Genomic DNA, 20,481 nt, shown 5'->3' with positions numbered 1-20,481 from the left:
CAGCAATGGGGTGTATAGCACTTTTTCTAGGATGAGTTCATGAATTTAATTGTCCAACCTCGTAATTGATTTATAGATGTTAAGCATTCACATATTTTTGGAAAAAAAATTTAATGCGTGACTTGGATGGAATTTTTCCTGGAAATATTTTATTTACGTTTTAGTTGTAAAAAAATCAAGTACGGAAGAAGCCAGACACAAAAGGTCACTGTATTATGTCATTTATATGAAATATCCAGAATAGGTAAAACCATACAGATCGAAAGCAGATTGTTGGTTCCCAGGGACTGGGCAGAAGGGCATGGAGAATAACTGCTTATTGGCTAATGAGCTTTATTTTGGGGCGATGGAAATGTTTGGGAATTAGTTAGAGGTGATGCTTGCACAACATGGTGAATAGACTGGGTGCCACGGAATTGGTAACTTTAAAATGGTTAATTTTGTGTAGTGGGAATTTCATCTCAATAAAAAATAGCATATTGAAAATTCAAACCTTTAAGAGTACACACACTGTTAGAATGCAAAGCAGTTCTCCCTCCTGCAGAGGCCTTTAGTCTTGCAATCAGGAGGCGTCTACTACTGGCTTCGTACTGACACTTGCCATGCCACCCCCTCATCTCCCTCTTTTAATGGAAACCACTGCATATTGCCTTTTTCTACTTAGATTGGAGCTTTTTCCTATTAGCACATACAAATCTGCATTATTCCTTTTCAAAACTACGTAGTCAAAAAATAGTTAAAGGAATTGTTTTCTAAGTTCTTTAAAGTTGGGGTGTGCTTTATCTCCCCATTCTGAATAAATTATTCCTGGGGTAATGCCTCTCCTGTAACAAGCGGCTTATTTTGTGCCTAATTTGGTATCGTTGGGTAAATCAGTTGGTTTTTTGCGAGCAGGTTTAAGACTAAGAGCTTCCTTTTTGTGAGTCATTTCTTAGATTCAGGAATGATGGTGGAATTAGCCAAATGCCTTTTATCGCAAGAGAATGAAAAACTCATTTAATTAATTGATAGTCAATAAGCCAATGAATTTGTTCCTTAGCTACAATTTGACCAATAACTCCATTACTGAAGAATGTGTTTTATTTTCCCCCAGAGAAGACAAACGTGAAATAACTAACTGCAGGACAACTCTGAAGGGATGCCTGTGGAGCCCTCTGTCTCCCAGAGTGCAAACCATTAGTATACAATGTCTGTAAACAGAGAGAGCTTTATTGCAGCTGGACAAGATCTCTATTCATGTTAAAGTCAAACAAATCACACAGGCGAAACCTCCCGTATCATAGTCGCATAAGTAGACATGCTTAGAGCTATCATATGCGGAGAGTTTCGAAATAGTAACTTACAAGTTCAGCCGTAGCTGAATGACAGTTCTTGACCTAGAAGTTGAAAGACTGGGGAGAAGCAGAGAGATTGCCTTTGGACCCCTTTTGTGTATGTGTGTGTAAGGAATTGTGGGTAAGTGGGAGGCTTTCTCTCTGGGAGCAGGAGTCTGCTGACGACTACTTGGCACCAAGTCTAAACGTCCATTCATTACGGGAAGGAGAGAGAGGGACAAGCAGAAGAAGAAAGAGCTTCCACTCCTAATCTCTGGGTCCGTGTCACAGCAGGACCCGCTGTAAGGCTTTGCGTCAGGAAACCGAGGGTGCGAAGTAATGGGTCTTTTAGTGGGATTTTCATTCAGAGTTTCAATGTGTGGCACTTATGTAATATTTTGTGAAGCCAACGAAAAATGATTCTTTTTCTCAGTGTATAGTATCTTATGGGTAATATACTACATTAAAAATTTTTGGTGACCGGTCAGCTCAGTTAGTTAGAGTATGGTGCTAATAACACCAAGGTTGCTGGTTCGATCTCCACATGGGCCACTGTGAGCTGCGCCCTCCTTAAAAAGAAAGAAAAAATCTTTAGCTCTGAAAATTTGGAGTTATACATGCAGAAGGTAAAGAAAATAAGTTCAATAAAGAATAAAATGAAGAGTAAAATTCCCTTCCATCTAAAGTGATTATCAACAGGTTGTTCTTTTTTTTTTCTTACATTCTAGAAAAATTAGGTGTGTGAGTGATTTACTTAAATTTGTGTTCACAGATTGGATTATGTAAATTGTTTTGTACGCTGCCTTATTTGCAGTTACGTCCTAGACATCTCTTTATACCCACACCTGCAGGTCGAGCTCATTCTTCACTTACGTGGACGACACCATAGTATTTATTCAACTTGTCCTTCTTGATGGCATTTAAGTAGCTTCCCAGTATTCGCTCTTGCAAAAAATGCTGCCAAGAATATGCTTTTACATACCTATTACACATTTTTGCCAGTCTAGCCATAGAATAAATACTCAGGGTGGCACATGTGGGCCAAAGGTATGTATATTATACTTTTCTCTATTTCCAAGTAATTTTCTAACTGGTTTCCATTGTTATGCTGATCTGATTGGTGAAATATGGTACCTTTTTACTCCATTTCTTTAATTAGAAGTGAGATCCAGCGTCTTTTCAAACTATTGATAATTCTCTTTGTGAACTCTCTGTTTCCTATTGCAGTGTTTCTGTTGTGTTTTTCATTGTCAATTAGGAATATTGATTCTTTATTACATATAATGAGGATAATTGTTCCCAATTTAGTCATTTTTTTACTTGGCTTATGGGTTTTTTTCCATATAGAAATCCAATTTTTGTGTAGTTAAATCTTCATGACTTCTTTATTTTTGAGACCTGTTTTGAGAGGCCTTCCTCCTGAGTTATAAATAATTTTGTCATTTTTTTTTAGTAAAGTTGTAGTTTTACCTATAGGCATTGTTTGGAAAGAAGCCTGATTCCCCCCTACCCTCTTTTGTCCCAGCCCGACTTACTGAAGGTCTCGGCTTTCTCCAGTTGTTTGCAGACACTCATTAGAAGTATTGTGAGATTTCTACGTGGAAGACACCGTGGGGTAGAGGGTTTGTGCAAGAGCTTTGCCTGGGCTTACGAGAGCTGCCTGACTAGCAACCTGACCGTGGGCAAGGGTTTAACCTGTGTCCTCCTCTGTGAGGCAGCTCTCGTGCAGTGCCTGTGCTTTGTCTAATACCACACTTGCCTCCGGGCTGAGGTCAGTGACTGTCACCTTTAGAAAATGTTTTATCAGCGTGGGGTTGATACTCTCTTGGCTTCTCATTGTTACTTCCAGACCATTGCTCCTTCTTCCTCCCCAAGCATGCCCTGCCCCCTTGGAATGAGCCGTCAGATGTTCCTCTCCCTACTCCTTCTTTGGGTCTTCTGCAGGCCCCCTCCTCCACTGTCACTGAAGGTTGGACCAGCCAGTACACTGCTGTCCTCCCTGTTCCTGAGTTCACCATTTCTACATCTGTGTAGGTCAGTCCAAAACTAGGATCCTGCAGTTTCTTCCTTCACCTCCTCTCCAGTGACCTTGCCTTCTGTCTTCCTTCAGCTGCCCATCCCAGGGATGACCCCCGATTATTCTGACACCCAGCCATCCAGCACCCACTCTGATCACCACCCTCCCTCAGTGCGACTCATCCTTTTGCACCTGGTCTTTAGAAATGTCATTCCCCTTGGCTCCCTCAGCCTTGCTTCCATATTAGTGTTCACTGCCACCCTATGTGCTCACTCTCCTTCCTTCTGGAATGTGGTCTGTGCTCCTCCCTTCATAATCACCCAGCAACACCCAGCTTTGGCTGAGTCCAATTTTTGTTCTTGGGTGTCCGCCCCTGAGCTGCTGGTGGGCTGGCGGGAATGCGGGGCCCAGTCCCCTCCTGCCGTGTGTCTGACCACAGTGCAGGCTCAGCAGGACCCAGCTGTCTTGCCGTGTCCCCTGGGCTTCCAGAAACCACACTCTCCAGGTTTATTCCTCTGCACTGGCAGCGCCTTCCTTCTGTGTGGCTACACCTGGACGGCCACGTGCTGATCCTCTGCCCTCTTGTTCTTCATCCCTTTGATACCCATGCCCAGGTGAGCTCATTCAGTCCCCTGCCTGGTAAAGCATGCAGACACCGATGGCCCTCAATTTGTGTCACTAGATCACCCCCAGGAGCGGTAGCTCTGTGCACATTGACTCGTGGCTGTCAGAGAGATGTCTCGGGCCCTGGGACCCCAGTCACACAATTGCTCAAGACAAAAACCTGCACATATCTTGAATTCTCTCCGTCCCTCTCTTCCACCCTCCCTTCTTTTCTTCTTTCCTTTCTTCCTCCCTTCTATCCATCCATCCAATGCTTAGAGATCTGTCTTCAGAATCCATCTGGGTTCTAACCTTTTACTGCTGTCCTCACTTTTCCCCAGGCTAGGTCATTGTCACTCTTCGTTGGGCTCACTCTGTCTCCACATTGTTGCATGTCCTGCTCCTCACTTCACTCAGGTCTCACCTAAAACATCAGCTTGTCAGAAAGGCCTTACAGACCACACTCCGGAAATCACCTCCCTTCTCTTGACTTTGTTGTATTTTATTATCGCTCTTTTCATTAATTGATGGCACACAAACACACACACACACACACACACACACACACCCCACATAACCGATGGCATGTATACCCATGCACACATACATGCCATCAGTTTGTGAAAAGAGCTATAATAAAATTAAACAAGGTAAAGAAATATATACGTGTATATATGTATGTGTAGGTGTGTCTGTGTGTGTATACACACATACAAGGTGTGATCACACAAAATATGGTGAATGTTTAAATAAAAAAGTTAATACAGTGAAAGGCACATTGCCATTAACCACCCTGAAAATACTCCCACTCGCTTTGATCACACTTATCCCCATTATTTTTGCCACTTTCTGAAGCAGTTCTGGAAGTCCTCTCCCGTGAGTGTCTTCATTGTGTTGTCAAGGCTACCTTGATGTCCTGAATCATTTTGACTTTGGGGAAGAGCCAGAACAGAAGTCCTTTGGTGCCAGATCCGGTAAATAAGATGGATGAGGACACATCGTAATGTTTTTATTTGACAGAAATTGTTGTACCAGAAGCAAAGTGTGACACGGAGCCTTTCCGTGGTGATCACAGAATATGGTGAATGCTGCTGCCGAGTGCCATCCAATGGAAAGGCAGGGATCTTCAATATGGGAAGCAGTGCGTGGAACCTTAGTAACTGTGTGACAAGTTTCAACTTGTTTGGTGTAGTTAGTCGGGTGTGAGCTATGGTTGAGAGGAGTGTGCGTGTGTGTATGTGTGTGTGTGTGTTTTAATTGGGGAATATTGGGGAACAGTGTGCTTCTCCAGGGCCCATCAGCTCCAACTCGTCCTTCAATCTAGTTGTGGAGGGCGCAGCTCAGCTCCAGGTCCAGTTGCCGTTTTCAGTCTTTAGTTGCAGGGGGCACAACCCTCCATCCCATGTGGGAATTGAACCAGCCACCTTGTTGAGAGCTTGCGCTCTAACCAACTGAGCCATCTGGCCGCCCCTCCGGAAGCTCAGCGACTTCTCCTTGTCTTCAATCTAGTTGTGGAGGGTGCAGCTCACTGGCCCATGTGGGAATCGAACCGGCAACCCTGTTGTTCAGAGCTCGCGCTCTAACCAACTGAGCCGTTCAGCCTCCCCGAGAGAAGATGTGTTTTAAAGTGTGCTGTAAATCATCCTCCATCATGACAACGCTCCATGTCACACGTCGCTTCTGGTACAGCAGTTTCTGTCAAATAAAAACATTACAGTGTGTTCTCATCCAGCTTGTTCACCGGACCTGGCACTGTGCGACTTCTGGCTCTTCCCCAAAGTCAAAATGATTCAGGACATCGAGGCAGCCACAACAGCGCAACTAAGACACTCATGAAAGAGGACTTCCAGAACTGCTTCAGAAAGTGGCAAGAACGATGGGATAAGTGTGTTTGAAGTGAGGGGTGTATTTTGAGGGGAATTAATGGCAATGTGTCTTGTACTGTAATAAATTATTTTTTAATTTAAACATTCACCGTGTTCTTTGATCACACCTTGTATATATACGTATATACTACATACCATGTTTCCCCCAAAATAAGACATAGCTGGACCATCAGTTCTAATATATCTTTCGCTTCAAAAGACATGTTAGTGCTGATTATCCGGTTAGGTCTTATTTTGGGGGAAACACGGTATGTACACATATATATGTATGTCTGTATGTAGCTCAGTGTGTGCATATATATGTATATTACACATGCATGCAGATTACAAAGTTCTTAAAGTTTTGAGTGGGTATCCCTAACCCTATTTTTTTCTTAAAGCTTGTTATTTTAGTGATTCCAGCTGTTTGTAGTTTGGTGAATTAATTTCACAAGGAATAATTTTACCTAGAGCGCACTAACAGGACTCATTTATATACGGATGTACATGCAATCAGTGAAAGAAATAAGTGAGTAGAACAATTTCTGTGACGCATGTTTTGCACCTGATTTGCTTTCTCAGGTGATTCCAGACAACTGAGTTTTGTTCATACTTGGAGCAACATCCTGGTTTGTATAAAGGAGTGGGTGAATTACATTATATTCAAGTGAAATTGAAATTACCAGAGGCGCACACTCTTAGGAAACTGGAAGCCTTACCTTATACTTTCGTTTCAAGTGACAAATAGTAGTCCTTTTTTCTTTCATCAGCGGATAATGTGTGGGCATACAGATTCCTACAGAGTCTGAAGTTGAAAGCAGGACCACATCTTATCCATCCATCTCTGCATCTCTCTACCCAGTCTCAGCAGGTGGGAGGAGTGCAAGAGAAGGTTGACAAATGGATGAATATTTACCAATCCTTGCGTTCCTGGTGCTCCGCGGAACCTCACCCTAAGAATAGCAGGGTTGGTGGGGTCATGACTGACCACTCCCAGCCTGTCCAGCTTCCTAGGCAGAGCCCTTCTAAGAGCAATGCTTGCTATGTAAACAAGGGAGCCATACCTGAGGCGGCCACAAGTCACATTAAACATAAGGGTGGGCAAACCAGCTGGTGAAATCCTGTAGCATTTTCATTCACGCCTGAGGCTTTCTGGCAGTGGGGCTCCGGTAAGGTAGGGGACACAGGATGTTGTAACCTGCCAACCGCCTGGAAGCCACACAGGCTCAAGACACGCCCTCTGCATGCAGCCTCTGTATACATTTTGTTATAATGCATCTAAAAACGTCTACTGTCGCCAGTGGACCAGCTAAGCAGAGCGCTTGTCTTTCCTGCTGAAGATTATAATTCTATTTACTGGCTCTTACCTGGGAAAAATGGCAGGAACATGGGGTAAAAGAGACTGCATTGTATTGCCTTTTGTTGGAAGGGTCTGCATTTATTGCTAAGTAAAGGCAGAAAATAGACTTGCAATAAATGGAACCACATTTTCTGAAGTTGGCTTCTTGAGGCTTTCCAAGATCAAGCGGGGGAGGGCAGCTTTTGGCAGATGAAGGGGCTGCTCCTTGCCGGTGCCAGATGGTGTTGTGGGAGGTCAGGCTCTCAGACTGACATTGAGGGTCTGGACTTCAGTGGCCTGTCCTGAGCATTGCAGGAAAATTCACCTTCTTGGGCTGTGTGTGGGTGGACAGACTTCTGAAAGCAGTGAGGAAGGAATAGCTACCGAGGAGATCAGTGGGTTTATCCAGCTGGATATATCTCATGTCTACCCAGACCTAAACACTTGCTGCTCTCTGATGCTCAGCTTGGAAGTGACTAGAAAGACAGGATTGATTTTGTTCTTTCCTGCCTGTCCAGAGACACCTAAAAATAAGGGAGATTCAGACACGGGTGGCATTCCTGATCAGCAGAAGCTGTTTCAGAGAAAAGAACGAGTTTTAGAAATTCTGGGGTTATCCTGTCTTACTTTTTTTAAAAAAAAATTTTTTTAGTTCATCTGTTTCCTTTTAAATAGTTTCATTGAGAGACAATCCACGTAGTATAAAAGTCACCACTTTAAGGTGTACAGTTCGGTGGTTTTCAGTCTTTTCACAGTTGTACCAGCACCGTCACGTCTGATTACAGAACATTTCAGTTTCCTTCCAAATACCCTGTGTCCACAGCAGTCACTCCTTACCCTCCTCACCCCAAACCCCCAGAAAGCACTCGTCTGCTTTCTTCTCTCTGGGGATTTGCCTGTTCTGGACATTTCCTAGACATGGTTTCTTGCTGTAGGCGGCCTTTTGTGCCTGGCGTTTTTTACGTAGCATGATGTCCTCACCGTTCCTCCATGTTGTAGCACGCGTCGGCATGCCATTCCTTTTTATGGCCAGCTCCACTGCCATATTTTGTTTACACATTCACCAGTCGGTGGACATTTGAGTCGTTTCCACTTTTCAGCTGTTATGAGTAATGCTGCTGCCCAGTGTTCACGTCCAGGTGTTGGTGTAGACATTTGTTTCGTTTCTCTTAGGTACACGCCTAGATGTAGCATTGCTGGGTCATGGGGTATCTCCACACGTAACACTTTGCGGAACTGCCAGACTATTTCCCAAAGCAGCTGCACACCTCCACATTCCCAGCAGCCATGTTGAGGGTGCAGAGTTCTCCACACGCTCGCCGCCCCTTGGTGCGATTCTGGCCGTCCTCGTGGCCGTGAAGTGGTAGGTCATTGTGGCTTAGATTTGCATTTCCCTAATTGAACATTCATGTTGAGCACTTTGTTATGTGCTTATTGGATACTGAGTATCTGTTTTGGAGAAATGCCTAGTCAGCTCTTTGACCCTTTTTTAATTTGGGTTGTCTTTTTATTGTTGAGTTGTACGTGTTCTTTATATAATCTAGATGCAAGGTCCTTATGATGTGTATATATTTTTCCCATTCTGTGGGCTGCCTTTTGCTTTATTGATGGTGTTTTTGACACGAAGAATTTGTAGTTTATGGCTATCCAATATAACTGTTTTGTAGTTGTTGTTTGTGCTTTTGGAGAACTATCTAAGAAACTAGTCCCTAATCTAAGGTCACAAAGATTTGCTGCTATGTTTTCTCCCAAGAGTTTTACATTTAGGTCTATGATCCATTTTGAGTTCATTTCTGTGAAACGTGTAAGGTCTGTGTCAAGATTCATTTCTTGAGAGTCAGCACCATTTGTTGAGAAGACCATCCATCATTTACCCTTTGAATTGTCATGACAGTGTTGTCAACAATTAGTTAACCATCAACGTATGAGTTTATTTCTGGACTGTTAATTCTAATCCGTTGGTCTGTATGTCTGTCCTTATGCCAGTACCACACTATCTTGATTACTAGTTTTTTTGTTTTGTTTTGTTTTGGTTTTTTGATATCAGGAAGTTTCACTCCTCCAACTTTGCTTTTGGTTCTATTGGCTGCTCAAAGGTTCTTTGGCGGGGCTTTTTGGCTATTCAAAGTCTCTTAGATTTCTATGTGCTTTGTTAGGATCAGTTTATCAATGTCTGCAAGAGAAGGACGTTGGGATTTTACTAGAGATTGCATCGAATCTGCAGACAAGGCCGGGAGTACTGCTGTCTTGACAATATCGTCTTCCAGTCCACGAATATAGGGTCTTTCTATTTATTTAGGTCTTTTTTTTTTCTTTCTTCCTTTTTTTAAGGAGGGTGCAGCTCAAAGTGACCCATGCGAGGATCGAACTTGCAACCTTGGTGTTAGTGGCAATGCGCTCTAACCACCTGAGCTCACCGGCCACCCCATCTAGGTCTTCAGTTTCTTGAAATGATGTTCTGGTAGTTTTCAGTGTACAAGTCTTTCACGTCATTTAAAAAGTGCATACGGTTTTTTTATGCTGTTCTATAATGGGTCTCTTCTAGTAGCATCTACACTTCTCATCCAGTCTACTAATTTCTGCCTTTTGACTGTAGTGTTTAGACCGTTTAATGTAATTACTGATAAGGTAGCATTTGCCTGCCATTTTGCTGTTTGTTTCCTGTGGGCCGTATGTCTTTTGTGTGCCTTTATTCCTCCATTTGCCTTTTATAGTCAGTAGTTTCTAGTATAACAATTTAATTCTGTTGTTTATTTTGTTATACATTTTTGAGTTATCTTAGTGGTTGCCCTGAGGGTTGCAATGAACATAATCTTGTCTTATTTTGAAGCTTCTCTATAAACCTGAACCTGTCCTTGTAGGAGTCCCAGTGGGGCCAACCTGAACGGCTGTGATGGAAAAAGCTGGGGACAAAATGGGACACCCAGGGACAACTTGTTATCTGAGAATTGTCTGTGTTGGTGGATTTATCTGTTAACTTCTTGGTGGAATTTGGTTATTTATACAGTAAACTTCAGTTCTTCTCCAATGAACTATTGTACTTTCCCAATGTTTGTTCTGATAAGGTTCTCGTAGTTATACCAATAGCCTCCCTCGTGGCTTGGAGATGTGAACGGTCCATGCTGAGGCCGATCCTAAGTCAGCATGATGGACTTTGCCATCCTTCCCTCTTCAATCTGCTCTCTAAGCTCCCTGCCCTTCTGTTCCCCAGGTGCCGAGCGCCGTGCTGAGTGCGCCACACCAGGGTCCCCTAGGTGTGGCGGGACCCTGGGGCCAGAGACCTCCTACTTCTCCGTATGAAGGGAAGAGCCAGCTGAATGCTCACCAGCTCACCAGGATTTGGCCAGAAGACAGTTCCTCTCCTCCCCTCACGACTTCTCAGAGGTACTGTTGAATTTGGAAAATGGAGGCTTGCAAGCCTTCCTTTATGTCTTTCAGTGGAATCTCAGGCCATTGACGGGGAAGGCTGCAGGCAGGCCTGGGTGGCTTTTTCTGTACCACCAAGTCGCCCCATGGAAGCAGTCGCCCGGTATGCTTCCCCTGAAGGAATTTTAAGAATGCTCTTTAACATGTTATGTTGACTGTTATAGGATCAATTCTTCACAAAGATTCCTACCGGGTCCTCATATGCTGCGTTTCACGACCTTTGAGTCGGTGCTGCCAGTCTCATTTTGTAGAGCAGGGAACAGGTTTATAAGATGACGGGATGTGCCCAGGGCCTCACTGAACCTTTCATTCACTGAGAACAAATGGACTCAGCTCCTGGCCGTGCCATGTGCTCTTCTAACTTAGGACACACAGGGACCACACTGTCCCCCGCTCTCACAGAGATCCCACAGAGTCGTAGGGTGTGATTGGAGGAAGGGGCGGGAACAGGCACGGAGAGACAGACCGCGTACAATTGACAGCACGGATTAGTAAGTTACATGTGTTGTTCTAAACCATAAATGTTGTGGAAAAAAGAAAAAGTAGATCAAGTTTGGAGGACTGGGGCAGGTTGTCGTTTTAAATGGAGTGGTCTTGGAGGTCTCATTAAAAAGGTGACATTTGAACATGGAGCTAAGGAGTTGTGGGAACTAGCTGCTTCGTGTCTGGAGCAAGAGTGTAGTAGACGGAAGCAAAGGTGGGTGCAAAGGCCCTGGGTCCAGTCCGTATGCTCACTAGCATGTTGGATGGGCCCCAGAGGCAGGGAGGCTGGTGGGGGGCCAGCTGAGAGCAGTGAGTCCTCGGGAGGGGTCGGGGGAGCAGGAACCTGACCACCAGGGGGAATTCTGGGTTTTAAGATGGGAAGTCAGTGCAGGGTGTTAGGTGGAAGGGGACAGGCTTTGCATTGAGTGTTAATATGCTCAGTCTGGCCTCTGTTGATAACAGAAAGTTGGGGTAGAGGACGAGGGTAGACCAGAAAATCACAGAGGCCACTAGAGAAGTCCACTGTAGAAATTCAGATGATAATGGTGGCTTGCCCCACTGGTAGCCGTGGATATAGTGAAAAGTGGTCCCATTCTGGAAATATTTTGAAGATTGAGCGCTTGTGCTGTCCTGGCAGAATGACTGTGGTGTGAGAGGGAGGGAAGGGTCTGCACTGATGGCAAGTTTAGCTTGGAATACTAGATGGTGTTGGTGACAACTTCGTCTAGTCGAGATGGGGAAGGCTGCAGGTGGAGAAGGTTTGGTGCAAAAAGCGATTAGAAGTTCAGTCTTGAACATGTTGAGTTTGAGATTGTAAGACACCCACATGGAGATGCTGAGTGGGCAATTACATCCAGATCTGAGAGCTGCAGGCAGTGATCTGAGCTGGAGATAGCGTGGGAGTCTTTGGCCGATCGTTGGTATTTAAAGGAATAAAACCAGATGAGATCCCTGTGAGAGGAAAGTTGTAAAGATTGGACCCTGAGACATTCCAGCTTCACGAGGTCTAGAGGAAGAGCCAGCAGTGGAGACCAAGAGGGAATGACCAGAGATGTAGGGAAAACCAAGAGTGTGGAGTCTTGGAAGCCCCATGAAATCATTTCAAAAGGGCAGAATGAGGAGCTGCGTTCGGTGTGCAGATGGGCCAGGTGAGGCGATGACCGAGAATTGCCTCTTGGATCGGTGCCCTGCATGTCATGGGTGGCTTTGGTCAAAATAGTACAATGCTATGTGACTCTGGTGGCCCTGGGAGCAAAAGCCCGAGTGGAGTGGGTGTGGAGGGAAGGATGGAGGGGAGGAATCGGACGGAGACGGAGATTGTTGACAACTGTGTAGGGCTTTGCTGCAAAGGGGAGCAGAATATGGGGTGGGGTCCGCTGAGGTCAATAAGGCGAAGAGGGTTCGTGTTGACAATTCGTGTTTAGCATTCGTATGTTTATATGCTGATAGGAACAAAAAATTAATAAGGACCTAGGGTGGCTGAGGTCGTTTCTTGGGTAGGAGAGGGGTGCATTTGTGCACAGGTGGAGTCATTTGCAATAGGAGACACATGCAGGTAGTTCCTGCTGGGGATGGACCAGGACCCATAGGTGGGTGCCTGGGTGGGGGCGCTCCGAGGAGGAGCTACAGTTTTCTTCCAATTGCTTCTGTTTTCTTTGGGAAATAGGAAACAGAGTCACCAGCTGATGTTATGGCAGAGGACGGATTGGAAGTTTGGGGGGACAAGGGAAGGAGTGAGAAGTCCTCTGGAAAGAGGGACGTGCAGAGTGGTCACCTGGCAACTAGTGGCCACAGCCTGGAGGCCCAGATCAGTGTGAGTGTGTTCTTCAAGACACTTCAGCTGGGGAGTTAAAGGCACATAGTAGGCCAAGAACTGAATTATCCTTGGGCCGAGTGGAAAGAGGCAAAGTGAAAGGGTGGCACTAAATGATAGTGGGTGCAGGACAGAGATGGCACTGGTCTCGCAGAGATTAAGACAGTGGCATGAGAAGAGAGGACATCAGGAGTGAGGAGGCGATGGGCTGGACGATGGGTGGGTTGGAGGTGCAGGAGGTGATGGGGCTGGACGATGGGTGGGTTGCAGGTGCAGGAGGCAATAGGGCTGGACGATGGGTGGGTTGGAGGTGCAGGAGAGGTCTGGGACGCTGCAGGAAGAGGCTGGGGAGACGGCGGTGCTGGCAGATGCTGTGTGCAGACCTGGCACTCTGGTCCTCCCTGTAGCCCACCTTCTCGGCACCCCGCGCACTTCTCACCTCTACACTTTGAAAGGACCAGCTTGAGTAATCTTCCTGAACCCCTGACCATGTACTCATAGTACCAGTACGCCCCTTTTGGTGATCCTGGGAGTATATTGCTAACATGTGACTGACACATCTCTTTGCTGAGGCAGATGGCAGTCTGCAGCCCTCCCATCGTTGTGGTGGGGGAGGAGGACATGGAACGTTGGTATTTGAACATTTGAGGCTGTTCCTCCCTTCTTCACATACCTTGCATACTAAGTGCATTGTAACCTTTCTTTAAAAAAACAAAACAAAACCTTAAGTGGAACGTTTTGGGGTTACTGCCTCATTGCAGTGCACTTACTGGTCCAGAAAGACACGGCCTCCTCAGGTAGGAGGGAAGACTTAAGCCCTGGCACAGTGTGCCGCCTGGCCCAGTGGGTCGGGCATTTTTGCTGCGTCTGCCCACGCTGCGTCCCTGGACGCTCCTTTTGGGACTCTCTCTCCAGCAAATTCCAAGAACTGAAATGGCTCATAGTTACAAAAGATTCATGTGGAAGAGGCCAAAATACCAGAAAATGACATTCCAGCACAAGCGCAGATATTTTTAAATGCTTAGGAGTTATAAAGAGAAACAGTCTTCGTGGAATAGAAACCACCCCAAGTCACACTCCTGTGACTGGCTGAAGGAGCTGAATCTGAAAGATGGTTTTGTTTTTTTTCTTCAAGTGGAGAATGTCATCAGTAAAAACAAAACAAAACAAAACAAAACAAAAAAACTGCTTGGTGGAGAAACTTTAGTTTGGCCTTGGCCTTGACTGAGCGCTGAGGGTGGCCAGCGTCTGCCGAGCTGCAGCTGTGGAGCCTGCCCAGGGCCACTCTGCTCCTAGCTAGTGAAGCTTTAAGGCAAAGGTCGTTCAAAACGCTAACTAGAATCGAAAATATCAGTACCCTGCTTTCGTTCTCGTGGTTTCAGTGTCACCCAGGTAGCTAAACAATATTTTTAGAAATGGAAACACATAAAGGTGCTGTTCTGAGGTGCTGTGGCTGAGGGTTCTGTTAAAATAGCTCAGAACGACCGCATTTTCCACATGTGTATCAGGAGAGCTGCAGGGTCTTTGCTTTCACATTTTGGGTTCCTTTTCTGTTTGTTTTGAGAGCCTCGGGTCATTTTCATGTCTGTGCTGTCCTCTCGGCTTGGTTGTCAAGTCTTCTGCCAGGCCAGTTTTCTTGGTGTTTCCATATGCCAAGTTCAAGTGGCCCGATAACTACAAAGAAAAGAGTGTGCCTGTTCTCTAGGACAGGGTGGATTCCTCCAGGGGGTGGAGCAGCAGAAATTTAATGAGCATCTGTTACAATGCAAGGACTGTGAGGGGGAGAAGAGGAAAAGAGGCAGGTTTCTGCTTTCATGGTTTTCTTTGTCTAATGTTAACAAGCGGAGGGTGTGGAACTCCAGTTCCCGAGAAACACTTGGGCACAGGACAGAGCAAAACCCAGTGGCGAAGACATGGGTGCTGTGTATGAGGGGCCCGCTCCCAACTAAGACATTTTTGAGGCCGCAGTGGAGAGAAAAGAGAGGTAAAGGCAGTCCTGGGACCACTTGTGCCGGACCATCAGCATTTGTAATTAGGACCTGTCTTGTGGCTGGTGGAGAACCAGGAACATTAGTGAAGGGGAGGGAGAGGATTAAAACAAAACAGACATGTGTTGGACCCTTTTATGTGGACGCATTTCTGGTGGAAGAGAAGCCTGAAAGCAGGGAAAAGAGTCAAAAGGCAAAGTTTGATCATGCAGCTTAACAAAATTAAGGTATTTTCCCCTCTGATTTTAAAAATACAGTACTTTTTTGGTTGTACCCAAAGCCTAACAACAAAGCTTCATAGACACATTTACCAACGGAATCTCATGCCTCCTATGATACTTCCATAAGTAACTTACGATGTTAGCTACATTTAACATTGCTAGATTAAAGACCAATGAGGAAACCATTAGTATTTGGTCATTATAACTTGGTATAAAATGAATAACATGCTTCAGATACCTCAATCTCATTTTAATCCTGACTGTACTGATTTCAATAACCTGTTTTTTGTGTGTCCCATGATTTATTTCCCAATGTTTTAAAAAGTATATCTATCTATCTATCTATCTATCTATCTATCTATCTGTCTATCTATCTGCACACTTATTTGAATTTAAAAATGAGGTGAAACCGTTTCTGATAGAAAGGAGGTCGCATTGGCTGGTTGATTTGACAGTGAAAACGGTCTTTATCTCAAGTTATTGGGCTGAGCTAAATATGCAAGTAATATGGACAAACATAATCGAGGCATTATAATAAAATCATACATTAAGATATTTTATATGGGAAGGTGCATTGAAATCACTATTTTTTCACGTTTTCTGAGTATATTGGTTTAAGCAAGGTGTCTTCTATGAAAAAGTAGTAAGTACAATTAAGCTATTTCTAGAGTCTCAGTCTGTCTCTTGATATACTACCCAGAAATTGGGGCTTGGATGACTGACATCTTGGTAACTCATTCTTGTGAAGGTCCAGAAGTTTCCAAAGGTTTTCTTTTGTAAAAAGATCCACTGATGAAATTGTCTAAAACTAGTTTTTATTTTATTTCTATGTGATTTTTTGGCATATAAGTGGAAGACTGTGAAGAATTGAGTTTCATTTTTACAAAACACCATCTGGTCTCATCTATGTGCTTATGTGAACGAATGAATAAAGTTATTATGTATATAAAAATGCAAAATTGATCTTGAACTGGGCCTTATAAATGTAGATGAATTTTATCTATAGATCCCCACACTTCAGGAGAAAAAAAAATCCAAATCGTTTTTATTTCTTTGAGAAATACTAATTAGTTTTATTAGCTAATTTTTTTTTTAAAGCTTGTTTGAGGTATGAATCAGCTTGTAACACAGTTAAAGTGTACAAGGATTCCACAGCCGAGACCCTGCAGTATTTTTCTTTGTCTGGCTTGTTTCACTGAGCATAATGCCCTCTGGGTGCATGCATGTTGTTGAAAATAGCAGGGCTTCCTTCTTTTTAAAGGCTAATAATAATCCATTATATATATATGTAGATAGATAGATATAGATATCTCACATTTTCTTTGTCCATTCCTCCATCGATGGACACTTAGATTACTTCCATTCCTTAGCTGTTGTGAATCATGCTGCAAACATGGGAGTGCAGCTCTCTCTCAGAGACTAGTTACTCAAATGTTAGTTACTAGTTAAGCACTAAAAGCAAATGATATAAATGATCAGTCCCCTGCAGCCTCCTGGGACGCGAGGAAAGGGGAAAGAAGGCTGGTGTGTGTACGCGTGTTGCACCCACGCTGAACCCTGAAACCACAGAAGACACAAACAAGAAGGAAGCACCCTTGCTCACAGCTGTGAGGAGGGCTGGGCCTTCCATGGCCATGCATGTTTTGTCCTCTGAGGAGGGAGATTCCGATTCCAAGGGAGGGCTGTAGGAATGTGGAGGATCTGGCTAAGGGATGGATTCCATGCAAGCACGGAGAGAAAGGAGTTGGTTTTAATCTTAGGCTCCTGAAGCCACTGTCTAAATGTGCAGAGAGAGATGCACTCATTTAAGTGGCTGCTAATTATGACAGTCACTTGCATATCACTTTGGTGTTGATAAGTGAACTTCCAGGCGCACCACTATCTCAGTAGCTTACACAGCTCTCCTCTGATTATCGCTCTTGTTCTTCCCATCACACAGGTGAGAAAGCTAAGACTGAAAGAGCCTTGGGCAAGACCGTGCAACTGGCAGGTAATAGGTGGAGATGCAACAAACCCAGAATGCCCAACGTGCAGGTCTCATGACCTTTCTGCCTGATAGAGAAGGTCTTGGGGGCACTCAGCACCAGCAAGTCAGGGAGGACTAGGCAATCTTGGAGAACATCTTGGTTTCGAATGGAAGTTATTTAGGATTGCACGGCACACACAGGATCGCGAGGGGCAGGTGCGTGGTGGGGGGAGATGGGGTCATCTCTGGATTTGGAGTTTTGGAAGAAGCCCTTTAAGGGGTATTGGCTGGTGCTTTATGGGTTGCTAAAGCTATCTTGAGGCCTAGCAGTAACTGTGCCCAGCTATGGGAGGGGCCATGGATATATATTTACATATGAAGCGTTATTTGCGGAGTTTAGGAACATCACCGTGAAGTCCATTAATGGACGGGGTTGACGTGGGGAGAGGAGAAGGGCCCGTGGGCTCTGGGCATCTGTGCCTGGACGTGTAGGTCATGCAGATGACCGCAGAGTGCTTTGTGATCTTGTTCGGGATCCCCTTGGGCAGACTTGAGTTCAGTACTGGTGCAAGCTGAAGGGAACTCCAGAGAGTGGAATCTTTTCACCAGTAGCCCCAGAAAGAAAACCTGCAATTCGGGGTTTGGAAAAATCAGAACGAAGACCATACTTTGATTTCTCCACTGTGTAAGTGGAGAATGCAAGAATTAATGAGAAACAGGGTGTTTTGTATATAAATTGTGCCAAAACGGGAAAAAGTCACATTTCATAATCTTTAAAGAGGGAGCTATGCTGAGGGAAGCGTCTCACAGTACCCCCCCTCCCCCCTTTTGGCATCAAAAAGCTTCCAGTAGAATAGAGAATAAATCAAAAGCACATGGTGTGAAGAAGGTTCTTATTCTTTTATAGGACAAGACATGAAAGATGTCCTGTATATTGAAAGGATCATGAAGTCAGTAAGTCTTAAGAGCTGGGTCAGTCAGTGCTGCTCTAATTACTGTCGCTCTCTCCTAAGTCTTACTATTCACCCTCCTCACCTTTTCTGTCTTACTCTGTGATGTTTGGCTGTACTTGGGCTTTTGCCCTTCTATAGAAATTTTAGAATTTATGAAACAGCAACAGCAAACAAGAAAAATGACAACAAAACCTGTTGGGAATTTGCTTAGATGCTGTTAAATCTCTAGGTCAATTTAGAAAGAACTGACTTTTGATACTGAGTCCTGCTATCTATAACATTGTATTACTATCCATACTATTTGCCTTTGCAAATTACTTTTGGTAAAGTTTTATACTTTTCTGTACATAAGTCTTAACTCCTGTATGCACCTAGCTACATGCAGCATATGTTTGTTTTTCCTTAGGCACCTTAATTTTGGAGTGCCTTAGAAGGCATCTTTACTTGGGTATAAAAATACAATTGATACTTGTATATTGATCATACATCCAGCCACTTTATTAAACCTTTAGTATTTGTAATATTTTGAATATAGATCCTCCTACATTTAAAAAGTCCATTTGTGAATAATTACAGTACTGTTTATTTCTTTTCAATTCTCATATTTTTTTTTCTTGTTTTCCCGTTTGAATTAGGGCCTATAGTACAACATTGAATTGAGCAATGGAAGATCCCGTTTTCTCGTTCCTGATCTTTATAAGGAATGTTCTCATTTGATTAAGAATGATGTTTGCTGTCACTTTTTTCCAAATGTCCCTCATTAGGGTAAGGAAGTTCCTTTATATATCTGTTTGGCAGAGTTGTGTTTTTAATCATAAGCACATGTTAAATTTTATAGAAAAGCTGTTTTACATCTATTAGGATAACCCATATGGGCGCCACTATTTCCCTCTTACTATATTACGTTAAATGTATGGATTATACCAGTGGCAAATTCCCTGGTACTCCTAGGATAAATTTAGCTGTTCAACCTTTTTTTTTTTTTTTTTCTTCCTAAATACACATCTGATGAACATCTGGGTTCTATTTGCTCGTATTTTGTTCTAAATTTTTGTTTCTTTACTCATGCGTGAGGTTGGTCTGTATTTTTCTTTTAACTGCTTTTGTTTGATTTAAAGGGAGTATTTCTTTTTTCTATTTTCATTTTTTTTCTTGTGCCTTGCAAAATTTTGCGTATGATTTGAGTTATCTGCTTCTGAAATTTTGATAGTACTCAGCTGAAAACAACACCTCGTGATTTCTTTGTTGGAAGATTTCTATCTAGTTTTCTATCGGCTTTTAAAATTATTTGAATTCCTCTTTCTTTTTCTTTCTTTTTTTTAAGATTTTTTCATTGGGGAATTCTGGGGAACAGTGTGTTTCTCCAGGGCCCATCAGCTCCAAGTTGTTGTCCTTCAATCTAGTTGTGGAGGGCGCAGCTCAGCTCCAAGTCCAGGCGCCGTTTTCAATCTTTAGTTGCAGGGGGCACAGCCCACCATCCCATGCGGGAATTGAACCGGCAACCTTGTGTTGAGAGCTCACGCTCTAACCAACTGACCCATCCGTCCGCCGCCAAAAGCTTTCTTTTGGTTGGCATTTTCCTGGATCACCTTTCTCTATCCTTCGACTTACAATCTTTCCAATGTAATGTATGGTTTTATGTACATCTCTCTCTTTTTATAATTCAGTTTTAACATTCTTTTGGCAATCAAATTTACTCATTTCATGATCTTTAATAAAGTTGGATTTTTTATCCCAATTATTTTTAAACTTTGTTTTTTTAACTTTTTCTAAAGTACATTTTTGTTTCTTTGTATTCTTATTCCATTATCTCCTTTTAGAGTTGGCCAGCTATATGTCCTATTTCTCTTTTCCTAGTGGCTACTGCTAAAATTTTACCTAATAAATTTTACTGCTGAAAAATGTATATGTCAAGTCTAAAGCCTTAGAACACCATAAGTAACTTAGACTTGTAAACTAGGTGTGCTGATCTATTTTTTTTTTTTAAGTTCAATATTTTAACTGGGCTCTAGTTATTTTCCAGGGTGAGCGAACTTTCTAGAATCTAATTCACCATATTGAGAGAAGCAGGTGTCTGCCATTTGTCTTTCAAAGTCATGTGTCTTTGTTGTTACTGAGGACATGGCTGTTCTTGGGTTCTACACCCATTTCAGTATTCAGGGCCTCACAGGGTGATGGCCCCTTCCCTGCTTGGAAGATATTCCTGACTGCTGTGCAGATTGTCAGCAAAATACGAGCTGCAAGTGTGAGTGTAAAGAAGGATATGTTGGTCAATTTGGACTAGACGAATGATCCAGATTTCACCTGTGTGTCGACGAGGGACTCCTTCATACGTTATACAAACAAAAAGAATACAATAGTGTTAAAAGTAGTAATTGTCAGGATGATAGTCTAGATTAATTTTCATTCTATAATTTCATTTTACCCTTATTTTCTATAATGTGTCAAATTTATAAAGAGACACCATCCTCCCCCACTTCTGCCAAAAAAGATA

General features: G+C 43.5%; 1 protein-coding gene across 4 annotated transcripts in view; it reads left to right on the top strand.

The window, feature by feature from the left end:
- RNF144A (ring finger protein 144A) overlaps positions 1-20,481 on the top strand; it is a 98,126-nt gene that overhangs the window by 13,491 nt on the left and 64,154 nt on the right. For all 4 annotated transcript variants that reach the window (XM_081068225.1, XM_081068227.1, XM_081068226.1 and 1 more), the window contains exon 2: positions 10,349-10,521. In XM_081068225.1, the coding sequence (XP_080924351.1) occupies positions 10,455-10,521 (67 nt within the window). In that variant the 5' untranslated portion in view covers positions 10,349-10,454. The remainder of the gene's footprint in view (positions 1-10,348; positions 10,522-20,481) is intronic.

The sequence above is a fragment of the Rhinolophus hipposideros genome (genome assembly GCF_964194185.1).
Source record: "Rhinolophus hipposideros genome assembly, chromosome: 12".
Classification (NCBI taxonomy): domain Eukaryota; kingdom Metazoa; phylum Chordata; class Mammalia; order Chiroptera; family Rhinolophidae; genus Rhinolophus; species Rhinolophus hipposideros.
Note: the sequence above shows the minus strand (reverse complement) of the source record. Positions and strands in the feature narration are given on the sequence as shown.